Source organism: Suillus subalutaceus (assembly GCF_016647625.1).
Source record: "Suillus subalutaceus strain FC151 chromosome Unknown DFJ58scaffold_653, whole genome shotgun sequence".
In the NCBI taxonomy this organism is placed as follows: Eukaryota; Fungi; Basidiomycota; class Agaricomycetes; order Boletales; family Suillaceae; genus Suillus; species Suillus subalutaceus.
Genome location: NW_024540902.1, coordinates 1 through 14,895, shown reverse-complemented (window position 1 = coordinate 14,895; position 14,895 = coordinate 1). Strand labels below are relative to the sequence as shown.

At 48.7% G+C, this 14,895-nt stretch overlaps 2 protein-coding genes across 2 annotated transcripts; both read right to left on the bottom strand.

The window, feature by feature from the left end:
- Window positions 1-12,346: 12,346 nt before the first annotated feature.
- On the bottom strand, window positions 12,347-12,613 carry DFJ58DRAFT_644555 (uncharacterized protein; the record flags this gene model as incomplete). The annotated part of the gene is made up of 1 exon (XM_041381403.1): window positions 12,347-12,613. A coding segment is annotated over one exon (267 nt), but the record flags the coding sequence as incomplete, so codon positions are not given.
- A 1,002-nt stretch (window positions 12,614-13,615) lies between these two features.
- DFJ58DRAFT_739264 (uncharacterized protein) lies at window positions 13,616-14,725 on the bottom strand (the record flags this gene model as incomplete). Its single annotated transcript, XM_041387030.1, has 4 exons — window positions 13,616-13,692; window positions 13,756-13,766; window positions 13,819-14,274; window positions 14,331-14,725. The coding sequence occupies 4 exons, from the start codon at window positions 14,723-14,725 to the stop codon at window positions 13,616-13,618; spliced, it is 939 nt and encodes a 312-aa protein (XP_041234756.1).
- Between the last annotated feature and the right edge of the window lie 170 nt (window positions 14,726-14,895).

Below are 14,895 nucleotides of genomic sequence, written 5' to 3'. Positions count from 1 at the left end.
TTGGTTTGCCCTGTAACCAATAACCAGTGAACGTAGCCCATTTCAGGGTAATGCAACTGTACCAATCGAATCGAGGAAGGTCACTGATGGCATCGTCAATAGTGACAAACTGGTGAGGCGCGTAGCCAGTCTCTGTCCAAATAGGTCTGATATGGGTGTCCAATTGGAAAATCAATTCCCAGCGCGTCTACTGGAGGGAAGGCGTGTGTAGGTTGAGGGAGCTGAGGAAGGGGATGACCGTACTTTGCCGCGATCATGAAAAACCGCACACGAGTTTGAGGAGTGCCGTAGTGACCAGCTTGTAGGATACCATAGCACACTTGGTAGCTGAGAAGTATGATGTTGGATAGATACTTGATGCTTGAGCGACACTTACTTCATGTCAGTCATTGCCCGGATCAAGAATTTCAATCCGCCCATGGGGGTACCCCCTTTAACCCTATACGGCCCGTCTTGTCGTACCTTTAGACCGAACGACAGGAACCCGCGCACGTTCTCAAAGAAGCAGTATTTTGGCTGTATAAAGTCAACCCACGATAAGACGTTGAGGATAAGGTTGCTCTTGCGGTCATTTGCTTTGACGAACATGTTCAGACGCGAATGGGGCTGGCTGAGGTGCAATATCAGTATGATCAAAAAGAGTACAAAAGTACGACATCACTGACCAGGGAAACCCAGCAATGATACAATTGATGTCCTCAGGTTTTGGCGGGGCGGGGATGTAGGGGTCCTCTGTGATATCCGATTCTATTTTCTCCAATGGCATAACCTCGAGATTGGTATATGATCTAATCGCTGCTGCGAGCACTAGGTTGCTGCATTGGTTATACACCACCGTTTTAGGAAAGTTGGTTCTGTCAAGTCCTTGTTAGTATCGCTGAAATGAGGAGCAAAATGCACACTTCAAGGTCTTTGCGGCGCTCGGAGAAATTTCGACCGCATGGGTAACTTCGATGCAGCCGTATTCCTCCAACCCCATCCCGAAAGCTCCGGCTCCGGCGAACGGGTCCAAAGCACGAAGGGGTTTTTGCTTCTCCAAAAATTCTTGGTTTTGCTTCCATTCAGCCAGGTTCTCTGCAGTACAGTATCCGCACACCAGGAGATCTTCAGGCAGAAGTGTGTGTTTGTGATCCCAGGAGGTCACAACGAGGCTCGGGAAGGAGTAGCAAGCATAGAAGTGATAGGGCGACATTTCGAGCCATTCTTTGAGCTCTGGCACAGCCGCTCGCACGTAGACATGGCATTTTCCAATAATACTGGAAATCGGGAAGTTCATTTTATCTTGCGTGACAAAGAGATGGCGCTGGGGACCTGGGTCAAAGCGAAGATTGTACATGGGCTGTGTACCCTCACCTCATCCTTGAGCTCTTCCGAGGGTCGGAGGCCCAACTTGTTAATTCTTCCAAACATCCTTACTCGAACCCAACCATTGTCGTCCGACTGCTGAATGTGAATGCGGGTAATTTGGCCGATATGACACAGTCCTTCCTCAGCCTTGATCATAACAATGTCACGAAGATAATACATAGCGCCCTTCCATGCAACGCCACGGTGAATCTTGTGGGGGACGAGTGCATCCGCCCCCCTCCTCACCCATTGAGCACACGGGGCAGTAATCGTACGGGAGCTCGTCCTGTCCGCGATACAGTCTTTCTTGTGGTATTTCAGTGAATGAACCATCGAGGCTATTATAAATGAACCTGCAGGCAGAAATATCAGCGAGATTCTCAAAAGTTGCGGAAGATGTATGACTTGTAGAAAAAGTTATAAGGCCCAACGACCGGCATTTCTTTTGAAGGATCGACGAACTGAACCGAAACTTTTTGAACGATAAGGTCGAAGTCGAGATGGGGGGGGTGTAGCAGGGAACTGCAAGACAACCATCGAGTCGAGTGAGAAGATAAGAAACAGGATCACGAGCCTCGTCAGTGTGAGTAGGACGGACTGCGTCCGTATGGGAGGGAAGGAGTTTGCGTAGAAAGTGAAGGAAAGCATGTGGGTCCCTTGTAGGCAAAGAGACGTGTTGCATCGGACTGTAATGAAGAACAGTGTGTAGTGGATAAATGAGAGAGTATGACCACTTACGTCTGGGTAGACCAGCGTGGCGCGAACGTTCAGATTTACTGGTCTGTAAGATATGTTAGCATATCAATGATGGATCTATGTGGGGAATACATACACTAGGCTGCAGTTCTTCTGCAAGCCCGATGCTAGCGAAAATGTTTGGCTGGGATGTTCCATATGTAGATCTTGGTGTCATCCATAAGCGTGTAAGCCAATTGGCGTGAATCGGGCGAGAGGACGAGGGTGAATGGAGTATTTTGGACGTCAAATGAGGCAAGAAACTGGCGGGATTGGAAGGTCCATAGCTTGATGGTGTCGTAGGAAGAGCTGGCGAAAAGAACACAATCAGATGAGAGTGCTAGACCACTGATGGTACTGGTGTGCCCTTTGAAAGGAGTTCCGATAGTCTTGAGCGTGGACGCGTCAAACTCATAGATCGCCATTGGGTAGTCATCTATAGTGAATCTGAATTGGGCTACGAATTTGTCTTTTGCTGTCCAGAAGACCGGAGCAATTGACCCCGAAACGGGAGTATATCCAATTTCCGTGCTAGGATACCGCCAGCTTCCGAGTCTTTCGAGAATCGAAGTGCTAGGTCGCCAGGATAAGCATCATCACTACATTTGAATGGACCATCCACAAGTTTTCCTGGGCCCAAGTTCCATATTCGCACTGTCCTATCGGTCGACGCACCCGCTAGTAGTATGTTGTCCATGGAGATATCGATGCCAGCGATCCATTGAAGGTCTTCATGAAATGTTCTCACAATCCCCGTCATAAAATCACTGCCTTTGAGCTTCCTATCACCAGCAGCGACACCCCATCGACCATCCCTTGACACCTCCGCTACTGTTATACCACTCTCACAAACCTGCCGAGCCTCCTCAATCTCCTTACGCTCCCGCAGGTCCCATCGCCGAATAGTCTTATCGCCCGATCCGCTTGCCACCGGGAATATAGGAAACGCATGAAATAGATTTGTACTCGTGATGACTACCATCCAGAGAGGGAAGAGCATATGGTTCATGTCCCTCCAAGATCATGACTGGTGTCAAAATCGATTTATTTGCCGTTGGAATGGGCTGTGTCGAGCTGGAAGCCATAATGGTTGTATTCGCCAGACAGGTTGGCAAGTATGTCGATTAATGGATGTGTTTGGTGAGTTCTCCTCATGCCCTATAAGGCTATGCTTAATATTGAGTGATTTTCAACTCTAACTCATTCAAGTGCCGCACTTTGCCTGCTTAAGCCGGCCGTCAGTTCGTCCATGCGTGATACTCATATGGATTTTCATCTTACCAGGATGCTACCAAGGATGAAGAGTGATGATGGGCGTATGGGCGCGCGTCCCACCTCTATATTGATATCTTCCAGACGGCTGTGCGCTGTACACCATGTCCTTTTTACATGCATGTCTCCCCATTCGATCCCAGCACATATTCTTATCTTTTGATGACATTGGAGCGGCGTCCACCTGCGTCGTAAATGAATTTCAAATTGAAGGTCACGATCTTGCTCTGAAATGACGAAGAGCTGGTCTGGCCACAATATTTGAAAGCTCGTTAGCTTCAACCAGCTTCGCGTTGGGTCGCATTCTTGAACAGTTTTGAATAGGCCCAGTAGCGTGCAAACATGAGGTGAACTACTGAATAGTGTCCTGTAAATCTGGTCTGAGGCCAGATTAACAGGGCTAATTAGCAAAGGCTGTCTGGGAGGTCAAATTAACCTATGTAGATTAGCGTAAATTTGCAAGTCTGCTAATTAGCGCTAATTTACTTGTAGATTTGATGAGTTTAACGGTTAATTAGGGTAAATGTGGTTCTACGGCCATACATCCCAGGCTTTTACATCAGGAATTGCCTCTAACGACGACGACGACGACGCGACAATGGACGATGTTGTTAACACCTTGGCGTGGGGATTCATGTTTCGGGGTGTTTCGTCCAGGAAGTCGCGGAGATAGGGAGAGCGCAACTCGATATGTACATTTGCCCCTGCAAGCAAGAAATATGAGCTGTCAACTTTTTCAAACTCGCTCGCCAGTCCTCGCTCGTCGTTCAGCCATTCAGCACCATCATCGGGAAATTTGGGATCATCAGCGTTGTTGGGTGGATTGGAGTTGAAGGGTCTTGGTTGAGGTGGACGGAGTCCAGGGAGTGGAAGGTCTTCAGACATATCCATGTCTGAAGCTGTACGCTTGTGGAAAATAGTTTCGTCCATGTCTCGCCATCGAACAAGCAATTTTTTGGTGGGATTTGCATTCTGCATAGTACGAGTGTGATTCACTGATTTGAGGTTGAGGTGCTAGCCAGAAACACATACCTCAGGTTTGTAACGATGCCACTGTCGAATTTTGATGTGATCTTGAAGTGTCCCAAGGTTTTGATTAGCGCGACGAGGAGAGTTCAACCATGTGATGGTGGACATAGTGTGTTCGTCTGCCATAGAAATAGGAACCGCAGAGAACATTTTGATTGCAATAATCTACACCATAACGGATATAGTCAGTGATAAAGGAACAATGGGAGCATACTCACCGGAAGTACATCAGCAAGTTCATCTCCTGATTTCAGGAGTGCTCGCCAGTAATCCCGCGGGCTCTCATTTGAGCGCATCTTGTGGTTGAACGGATCTTCAGCACGGAAATAGGCTTTCAGCTGACTCTGAAGACAAGTGAGCGCTTCTGCAGGAGTCAAGTGCGCAAGTGCAGGGTTACGATGTTGCATCTCAGCTTTTGGATCGGTATGTTTGCCTGTCTCATAAACATCACTATACTCCCGCTGCAGAATTTTTTGAATGCTGAGAGCAGCTCGCTTTGACATATCAGGGGGAGGTTTTGATGCACATGTGATGATGTTGTCCTTGCTTCAATTAATCAGGATGGGGTCTATGACGAGTGGATTGGCTTGTTTATACACAGGAGCATTACGAAACACTGCATGATGTTATGAGTAAGGTCCGTGTGCGGTACAATGAAAGCATACTTGGGTTTAGGACAAATGAGGCTATGTAAACATCGTGCATCTGAGGGGTCTCGTTGATGAGCTCGTCAAATCTAGCATTCTCAATTCGACGAATACTCCCGATGGTGTTATTTCGAAGTCGAAACTCATTCTTGCGGAAGTCTTCTTCATGTTGAGCTAAGATGCCAAGAAATACAAAATAAACTTGGTTTGATATGTGCACCCTCCAGGCATCTTGTGCCTTTGGCCCAAGGCCCGATAACAGCAAGAAGCTTGGAGAGCTCCAGTTCAAAGTTCAATCTTGCACCTCCTGGGACGAAAAGATCGTTAAGAGACTAAGGAACAAGATTACCATTATGTCAAGCAGACTGTAATAAAGGCACCACTTACTGCAATGTCAATACCAAGATCAGTATCTTCGACGACAGCCTGAAATGCTGGCAATCCACGTTGTATTGATAGTGCTGCCCAGTAAATAGTGCCGAAGCGAGTGTCACCAATGGCTTCCAGCCCACGGGAGATTCCAAGAGTGATTCGTTTGTGATTATAATGCTCCATTGCATAGCTTGAGCGACTCATATGTGCCAATATCATCCGGATCTGTTGGATGATCTAGAAGGAGAGAGAAGTGTAAGTTAACCTTAGATGAAAATGACGTCCACTCACATCCTCGAACTCAGGTAACAAGCAAATATCCTTTACGGCCAAGTTAAGCAGATGGCATGCGTCTTGAAGGTTGATGATGTGGGGGTAGCGCTCACAAAGTAGCCTCCGAGCCTTCTTTGTGTTACCTGTATTATCTGATGTTGCTGCGCAGAAGTTCCATGGCCCTATATTCTTGATAACCTAATAGTGTAGTAGCGTCAGTATATCAATTGTGGCCAGATTGAAATAGAACACTAGTACTTACACGATCAAGTGCCTCGACTATGTAATTTGCTGAGTGTGATAGACGAGAACCATCGTCCAATGTCATGCAAAAGCATCGCCGATCTGCAGTTGTGACATGGACAGAGTAGAAAGACTTCAGGCGTCTTATTTTGCCTCCGTCGTATGTGATCGTCAAGTTCGGTGATGTGCCAAGGTATTGTTCAATAGCCATGCTAATTTTAGCAGCCTTGTCGACTATTAGACGTGAGGTAAGAGTTGCAGAGCTGGGAGAAATGTAGTTTGGGTTTAGAACGGCTATCAGTTCTTTCCACTCTTCTGAATCAACGACTGTTGGTGGAACTCCACAACAGACAAGGTACTTCATGATTGCATAGTCGCCACTCTCCTTCAAGATTCTCTTCGCCTCTCCAATATACATTTTGACCGGGAGCTTCCCACCCTTCTGCAGTGAAGCACGAGACCTTGATTCGGGTTGCTCCTCATCTTCATCAGCGGTGGTAGGCTTCCGAGTCTCATCATCTGCCAATGGGATATGTGCAGGAGGACCAATTGCATTCTTCCCGAGCTCACTACATGCTCTTTTCCGCAGGTCAGAATCAAGCCAGCTACATTTTGACAAGTGATCCAGGATTTGTTCTTTGTTTCGTGGCATTGCCCATGTTGTGTTGCATCCCTTGCTAGCAATGCAACGAAAAACTTGCTTCGCTCCAGTAGGTACCTTTGTAGTTGCAATTGGACTTGGTGGCTTTTGTTGACCCTTCTGCAACAGGTAGCATCGCATCGAGCCTTCAAGAAGCAGAGGGTGAGTCTTCAAACCACCCTTGCGGGTGTCTTTGGGGTCTCACAAGTCCACATAGCGAGGGTCTTCATGATTAGCAAGTATCTTGCTATCCATCTTGGCAGGCTTTTTGGAGTTGGACGTGCCGCAACCACTGAAGTCATCTACGACGGAATCAGGCTGCTGGTTGGGAAACTATATTTCATCATGGGTATAAGTTTAATTTTACTCCTATTTTGTGATTAGTACTTACCGGGACCTTTGCAGATGCGTATGCATGCTCTGCGGCTGTAATGAGATCATCCAGCCATTTGTGAAGTAATGCGACCTCATTCGAATGCTCGTGCTTCTCGAAGTATGACTTCAGCACGTCAACAACACCTTCGAGACCAACACCTCGCTCCTTGAAGATGATTGGCCCATTATTGCGCTGACCCAGTCGAATTTCGAATGCCCGATTCAGAGCGCCAATCTCGCCCATGTCCAAGATATCTTCATCATCGGCAGCATAGAAGTCAAAGCCATACTGTGTAGCCGAAGCATGCACCAAGGGTATTGTGTCTGGGAGATTTTTGAGGTAAAGTGCAAGTAAGCTAAGTTTGTTGTGTATCTCCCAGTCAACCATTGATGGCCCTCGGCTGGTGTTTGATGTTGGCTTGCCTCAAAAATCGAACAATATTGCAACATTCTTATTCCGGCAGGTGAACGCTTCAAGCAGATCGGCCGATACAACATATCAAGCAGATTAACCCTAATTAACAGGGCATTTTGGGCCTCCCAGATTAACACAGTAAATTAGCACTAATTAGCACTGCTGATTAGCACCCGTAAATTAGCATACACCAAATTTACAGGACACTAATGTAGACTCTAGAGCAGGAGACAAACGGTATCTGAGGGAGGAAGGCATAGGCGATCACTAGATTGACATTCGAGTTCGGGTCGCATCCATTCCCGGTATTAACCCGTGGCAGAGCGCTGGAGGGTGAACTTGCATACATTGGTACTTATCATCTCAGGCGGTAGAATACACACCACAAATCCTTGAGAACGGTCAATGAAGTTGAACAAAAACCAGTGATATAGGATAACCGGTCAAAACATCCCTTCCCTTTGTGGAATGGCGACTTGTGGTCTGTTAGTGCTCCCAGGACGATCTGACGAGCGTGGTGGAGGAGCCGGGCTCTCCTGCGTAGATTTCGACGAACAATCGGAGTCATGGATCTGCACGACTGGGGCGCAGAGGAATTGAAGAGCGTGTAGTAGGGCGGGCGGGCGAGTCAGGGGCAGATGGAATTGAAGGTATGGGAGGCGTGGAAGAAGACGCGAAGGATGATATGGATTGTGGTGTGTGCGAGCCCGAGATGGAGGGCCCTAGGGAAGGTGCATGGAAGGTAGCAGAAACAACGCAGGTGTCGTTGGTCTGGGGGTCCTGAACCAGAAGCTCGTCAAGGAGATAACAGAAGTCAAGCCCAAATTCTTGTAGGAGCTGAATAGTATGTAGGTGGATGGTTTACACAAACGGGGAGAAGGAAAGATAATGGACAAACCTTGCGACTCTGACTGTGTGTGATTTTGAGTGCTTCTTTGACAGTCTGCTGTTCAGCATCGGAACTATAAACCTGCTTCCTGAACCTCTCAGCATACATCTCAATTTGTTTTTTAGCCCAGTCAATTAAAGCTTGGTACCAATCAGTAAAGGGGATTGCATGGAAAATGCGAAGAAAACACTGACTGCTAGTCATATCATGCTCTACAAAGCCCGCGAGGAACCAATCCGCTGTATGCTTGATCCCGGTAAACACGACTGAAGCCAGATCGTGCACATACATCCCGACATGGCCTTCGAATCTGATGGCCCTGACATACTGGTCCACCGCCCCCGCTCGCGCGTTTAAGAATGTTGACCTCGCAGCTGGACCTTGTCCAAGCTTTAATAAATGACCAATGAGGCTTACTGCAGTATTCTTGCGGTTCCCGGGCGCACTGAGTGCATCGAGTAATGCTGAGGTGAGGCTCGCCGTGAGAGGAGTGAGCTTGGTGCTCAATGACGGTATGGAAGAAACTTTAGCTCGACCTTCTTCCACTAGCTCAACGGCCCGTTCCCAGGATCGCAGAGCGATAGCGACTGAGGTCGTCCGAAAAATCACTGATGAAACGTGCATTGCTCTCGGATTTATCCCGTGCGCTGGTGTCCCCGTCAACGCCCGCTTTTCGGGCAAGCTCAGCCATCCAATCAGGAAGGGGCGGCATCTTATCAGGATGCAATGTCATGGAAGCGCGTTGCTTGATAATAACATGTCAGACGAACGAATATGAATTGAATAGGGCATAGAGGCTGACATCTCCACTGGTCCACATGCTCTTGCGTCGCTCATGCTCGCCTTCACACTCCCTGCGTTTGCGGATCGCAAGTTCTTCGGCAACCTGACGGAACTGTCCAAGAAGAGTCTTCTTATCAAAAGGTGCCTCCGTTCTGTAAACATATGTCTCCTTTTGATGGCGAACTTTAAAGACATTCGAATCTTCGTCATAGCTAGCCAGGTTGATCAGATAATCGTATACGCTCTGCAATCCAAACCACACTTACTTGCTGTATTCTTCCTATCCAACACCAACATCTCATTCAAAGGCCAACATCTCTCTGCGAGCACAGAATCATATAGCACGACGAACTTGACAATGTTACTGACCCTGTAGGTTGCTGCATTGAGAGCATATATCCCGTCCATTCGTAAATTACATGTCTGCCTGGCGTTGTTGGAGCAAATTTGGCGGAGCCCTCGATTTGGGTATGCAGTGTCTGCATCTGATTCGCCTAGAGCACGCGAAGGTCCGCAATGGATGAACGAACGTTGCGCCGCCGCTCCGAAGCAGAGGCGGACTCATCAATGTGTAAAAGGCTCGGCATAGACTTCCATTCAGAAAGGCTTTCTTTCAGCTAGAGCACTTCGTTCTCGAGGACAGAAATTTCTTTGGAAATATGTACGAACTCGGCATAGCTGTAGCAGGGTTAGCGAAGTCGACGGGGCGAAACATTAGGAGATACTTTTTAAATACATTCCGCTGTAGTTCAACAGCGGTATCATCCTTGGACGATCTGAGTGAAGACTGGAGAGACCTGAGCTCCGCCTCGGTTGAGTTGGCCAGTTTGGCCTTCAAGTCTGTATAGCATGTCGAACGCGTAAGAATATCCAGACTGCAAATGCACGGTACCTACAGGTGTCGGGATCGAAATCTTCCTTATCCAGCAACCTCTGATCTATGGCCTTCAAGTCCTCTCTGATACTGGCACGTTCCAAGACAAGCTCATCTGGGTCCCTCACTGCACCTGGCCGCAGCCCAATTGGAACGCTTGGCACGTCCGGGACAGAAGCTTCGGTGGGCGCAGATATCTCTGCATAGCGCAGTGACATACGCTTCTTTATCTTGTCATCGACGGTGGACTTGCGAACATTCTTATTGATAGGCTTCTTCTCGAGTTTAGAGGCCTGACATTTGACAGTGCGCGTGTCAGAGGGCCTACGTGTGCGCAAAGACTGCATGATATAGAAAAAATCTCAATAAAAGTTTGTGCTGGTCGTCCTAGACGTTAAGAGCAACCGCAGTTGATTGTGAACAGACCTGACACCGCTTGCGACATCATGTGAACCCGGTGGCTCACACCGGCGTAATACATAATTCAGCTTTGAATATTGAATGCTCAGATCGTGGTTTCGAATCATTCGATATAGCTGTTGGTATCATGTACCCTATACGTACACGTGAAAGAAATTGGATGACCTCCCATTATTGTCCAGCGATTGATGTGTTAGTTCGCGGTTGTGACGCTATACCCGGGGAGTGAACAGTCAAGCAGGAGGGAACACTGTTGGTAGATGGATTTGATATGAGTAGCGACGGGTGGAAGTAGCAAGAGACTGCGAGAGACAAAAGAATGACCTAGTCCAAGTGCAAAAGACTGAGGTAGAACGACGCGGGTGCGAGAACTATATACCTGTCCGTGTTAGCGATGATATAAAGAATAGCTGTACTATTGTATGTGTGCGCGGTAAGTGAATGTCGAGATAAACGAATGAAAAGTAATAGCATGACGTGCAAGTTATGTCAAATTATCCCATAGCACTGTCTGGCGACGAGCTTCTCGGTGGCCTGGGTGCCAACCGAGCTGAGAGCAGTGGCAAAGGTAGGGGGGCAGAAGGAGGAGGGCAAGTAGTTGGTTCCGTGCTATTCGTAACGGCTGACGAGGTGGAAGCTTTTGAGCAGACTTGGTCGCCTTTGGAAGATGCTCAGGAAGTGTAAAAAAAATCAGAAAACTCGTCCATTATTTCATAGTAAGGAGTGTTCTCTGCAGAGGGTTGAAGAAGCGATTTTGGTGGAGTGGATCGGCTATTTACAGTGCTGGAGCTGCGGGACTCCAGGGAAGTACCACAGCAATCAGCTACAGCGGGAGAGAGAGAGGTGGATGAACGTGTGGTAGAGGTGTTCTTTGACTTGTACGATGCAGAGCATCGTGCCTTCAGAGTTTTGATATAAAATTGCACAGGAGAGAAATGGGCAGCGAATTTGGAGCCCAGAGACGGCAGCGACACGTTCAATGGAGGACTCGGAAGGGTAGAAGGGAGCCGTTCGTCAGATGGGGGTCCATCTGCAGTTGAAGCAACGGACAAGAGCCTACAGTGATATGCGATCAGCCTTTCAAGAAAAGCAATAATGATTTTAGCAAAAAATGAATGTACAGTCCAGGACTATGACTATATGCCTTGCTTCCATGTTTTGTCCGACGTGTACGATATATAAGCATATATACCAACATAATAGACCATATGTCGCTAACCTACCCTCGTTTGTCTCATCAACGAGAGATCATCCTTGACCGAACATGTTGATCAACCCAAACCAGAAGAAAAACTCACTCTTTGCTGACAGATGCTGGAGGAGCGTTGGTGAACTTCCTAGGCAGCTGAGGTGAAGATGAAACGAATGCGTGGTGGGTCTTCTTCCTTCTGTGGAAGGGCAGCATAGAGCACCAGGACTTGTGCTTTTCTTCAGATAGGGTGTCGGGAAGAGCATCAGTTGTAAGAAGCGGGCGCGAAGCATGTGAGCTGCGGAAAATCTTTGAGAAATCTGCCATCTTCGATCGTGAGCCCTAGGGAGTTGGAATGCCGGTCATGACGAGGCCAGAATTGAGCTTTAAAGATGTCAGGCGCGTATTCGGCAGCTTCGTCATGGCAAGGGGATAAAACGGTCCCTTGCCATGACCAAATTTCCGAGTAAAGTTCCCACCTTTTTTTTAATCACGTTTGGTTCACCGGTCTCAAAGTTGTTCTCAAACTCTTACCTGCGCTCACCGCTCTACCCACTTTCTGGCCCAGCCAGTCTAACCTCTCCTTCCCCACTTTCTGGCCCAGCCAGTCTAACCTCTCCGTCCCCACTTTCTGGCCCAGCCAGTCTAACCTCTCCTTCCCCACTTCCTGGCCCAGCCAGTCTAACCTCTCCGTCCCCACTTTCTGGCCCAGCCAGTCTAACCTCTCCTTCCCCACTTCCTGGCCCAGCCAGTCTAACCTCTCCTTCCCCCACTTCCTGGCCCAGCCAGTCTAACCTCTCCTTCCCCACTTTCTGGCCCAGCCAGTCTAACCTCTCCGTCCCCACTTTCTGGCCCAGCCAGTCTAACCTCTCCTTCCCCACTTTCTGGCCCAGCCAGTCTAACCTCTCCGTCCCCACTTTCTGGCCCAGCCAGTCTAACCTCTCCGTCCCCACTTTCTGGCCCAGCCAGTCTAACCTCTCCTTCCCCACTTTCTGGCCCAGCCAGTCTAACCTCTCCGTCCCCACTTTCTGGCCCAGCCAGTCTAACCTCTCCTTCCCCACTTTCTGGCCCAGCCAGTCTAACCTCTCCTTCCCCACTTCCTGGCCCAGCCAGTCTAACCTCTCCGTCCCCACTTTCTGGCCCAGCCAGTCTAACCCCTCCTTCCCCACTTCCTGGCCCAGCCAGTCTAACCCCTCCTTCCCCACTTCCTGGCCCAGCCAGTCTAACCTCTCCTTGCCGCTCTACCCACTTTCTGGCCTAGCTAGTCTAACCTATCCTTCCACACTTTCTGGCCCAGCCAGTCTAACTTCTCTCCTTGCTCCGCTTTCTGGCACAGCCAATCTAATTTCTCTTTGTTCTCAAACTCTTACCTGCGCTCGCCACTCTACCCATTTTTCTGGCACTGCCAGTCTGACCTCTTTTTCTGGTCTGCCCCGCTTCCTTTCCGCTTTCCGCTCGCCGCTCTACCCACACTTTTCTGGCACTGCCAGTCTGGCCTCTTTTGCTGCCTTCCGCTCGCCGCTCTACCCACTTTTCTGGCACTGCCAGTCTGACCTCTCTTTCCGCTCTGCCCCGCTTTTGGCTCGCTGCTCTACCCGCTTTTCTGGCACTGCCAGTCCGACCTATCTTTCTGCTCTGCTCCACTTTCTGGCATGGCCAGTCCAACCTCTCCTTGCCCCACTTTCTGGTCCCGTTGGTATGAGCTCTCTTCCGCTCTGGCCATTGTCTGTCAGCGCCCTATCTTTTTCTTCTACGTTGCTGGCCTGCCGGTCGACGTTTCTCTTCCACTCGTTTTTGCATGATGTTGAAGCATGTAGCTCGCCCTCTCTCTAGTGTCCTGATGTCGCTCGTTGTTTCGGTGTCATAATTTCATTGCGCCTGCTCTGCGCTGATATCTACGCTCACATGTTGATGCGTTGAGAGTTGTTTGCGCTGTTGATCGAGTCGAGCTTTAACTGATTACTTATTCATGTGCTGATCAGTGTGCCTGTTGTGTAATGCTTTTGTGTATTTGTTTCGTGCCAGCGCCAGGAAAAAAAAAAAAAAAAAAAAAAAACACAAAAAGACTTGAAAATGCGGATCGGGCGCGCGCGAGAGACCCTAACCCTAACCCTAAGCATGTCGAACTTGAATTGGTGTGCAGGAAGCAAAAGCAGGGACGACGGGCGTGAGAAAAACCCGGTGTACCCCTAGGATGGAGATTGTATACGGCGTTAGGTAGGTAGGTATGATGCTCCAGAAACTGCACCGACCGTGTAGAGATCTGACCAGTGACATAGAGCAAGTGGTATAATGGTTTCCATACCTCCCCGCACCTCCGCAGGATGTCTTTCACTGCCGGTATGTTCCATCCAAGACGTCCATCCCCATCCACCATAGCCAGGCTGTGGTCCTGAACCAAACTGCAGAAAAACTCCAGTTTGATGGAGTCAAACTGCTTATCCTTCGCAAAGGAATGTCCCCGGATGGTGTTTGTCATGTCGTCATTCAGATTATTTGGCATGCTGTTGAACGCAGTGCGTCCGTTTGTAAGCAGGAGATACCTGTCCTTCACTTGTTGAAGGAGTGTTTGGATACCTTGGCGAAATGCAGGGAGGTGCATTCTGTCCGCTCCAACTGACAGCCACTGGAACCCAGGGTCAAAAAATACTTTTGGCTCCCTTTGCTGGTTCAAGGCCAAGGATGAAGAAAACTGCTGGTATTGAAACAGCATGTTGAACGTGTTGGAGCGTCCCACAGCTAGGACCTCATTATGAACTGCAAGAACCCGCCTGAAATAGAAAATGGAGGGATGAGCCATGCTCACAGGCTTACAAGAAGGACCCACTCGATTTCGCCCATGTCACTGTCCCTCTGATACCATAACGCATGAACAAGCGAGGTTCCATTGACAAAATATTCCAGTTTAGCAAGATCTGGCGACAGGTCACCTGCCTCATAGAAGTTCCCATCGCGTCGAAGTGCACGTAACCAGATAAAACGCTGTATGACATTAGCCCATGGCCGACCTCCATGAAAACTGGGTCCGTCGATCAAGGACCATAACAGCTCGTGGAACTCCTTGATGTTTTGGTCATTGATGCTCATGTTGGAGTGCACCATGCCACTGATGAAAGCGTCCAAGGCCTTGGTTTGGGTGACATCAAGGTCGAAAGAGAATGCAGACTGAACGCCGTGACCAGAATGAAGCCTGATGATGGCTCGGATGAGCTGGATAATCATGTCAGGATAGGCACGGTTGTCCTTGGAAATTGGACGCCAGTATTTACTGCCAGCAGGTGGTGGTTAAAGATTATGAAAGATTATGAAAGAAAAAAAGACACTGACGACTGGCGAGTGACATTGCTGCCATCCAACAGTGTTTTTGCTATAGTCAGCTTGTTTGGATTTTG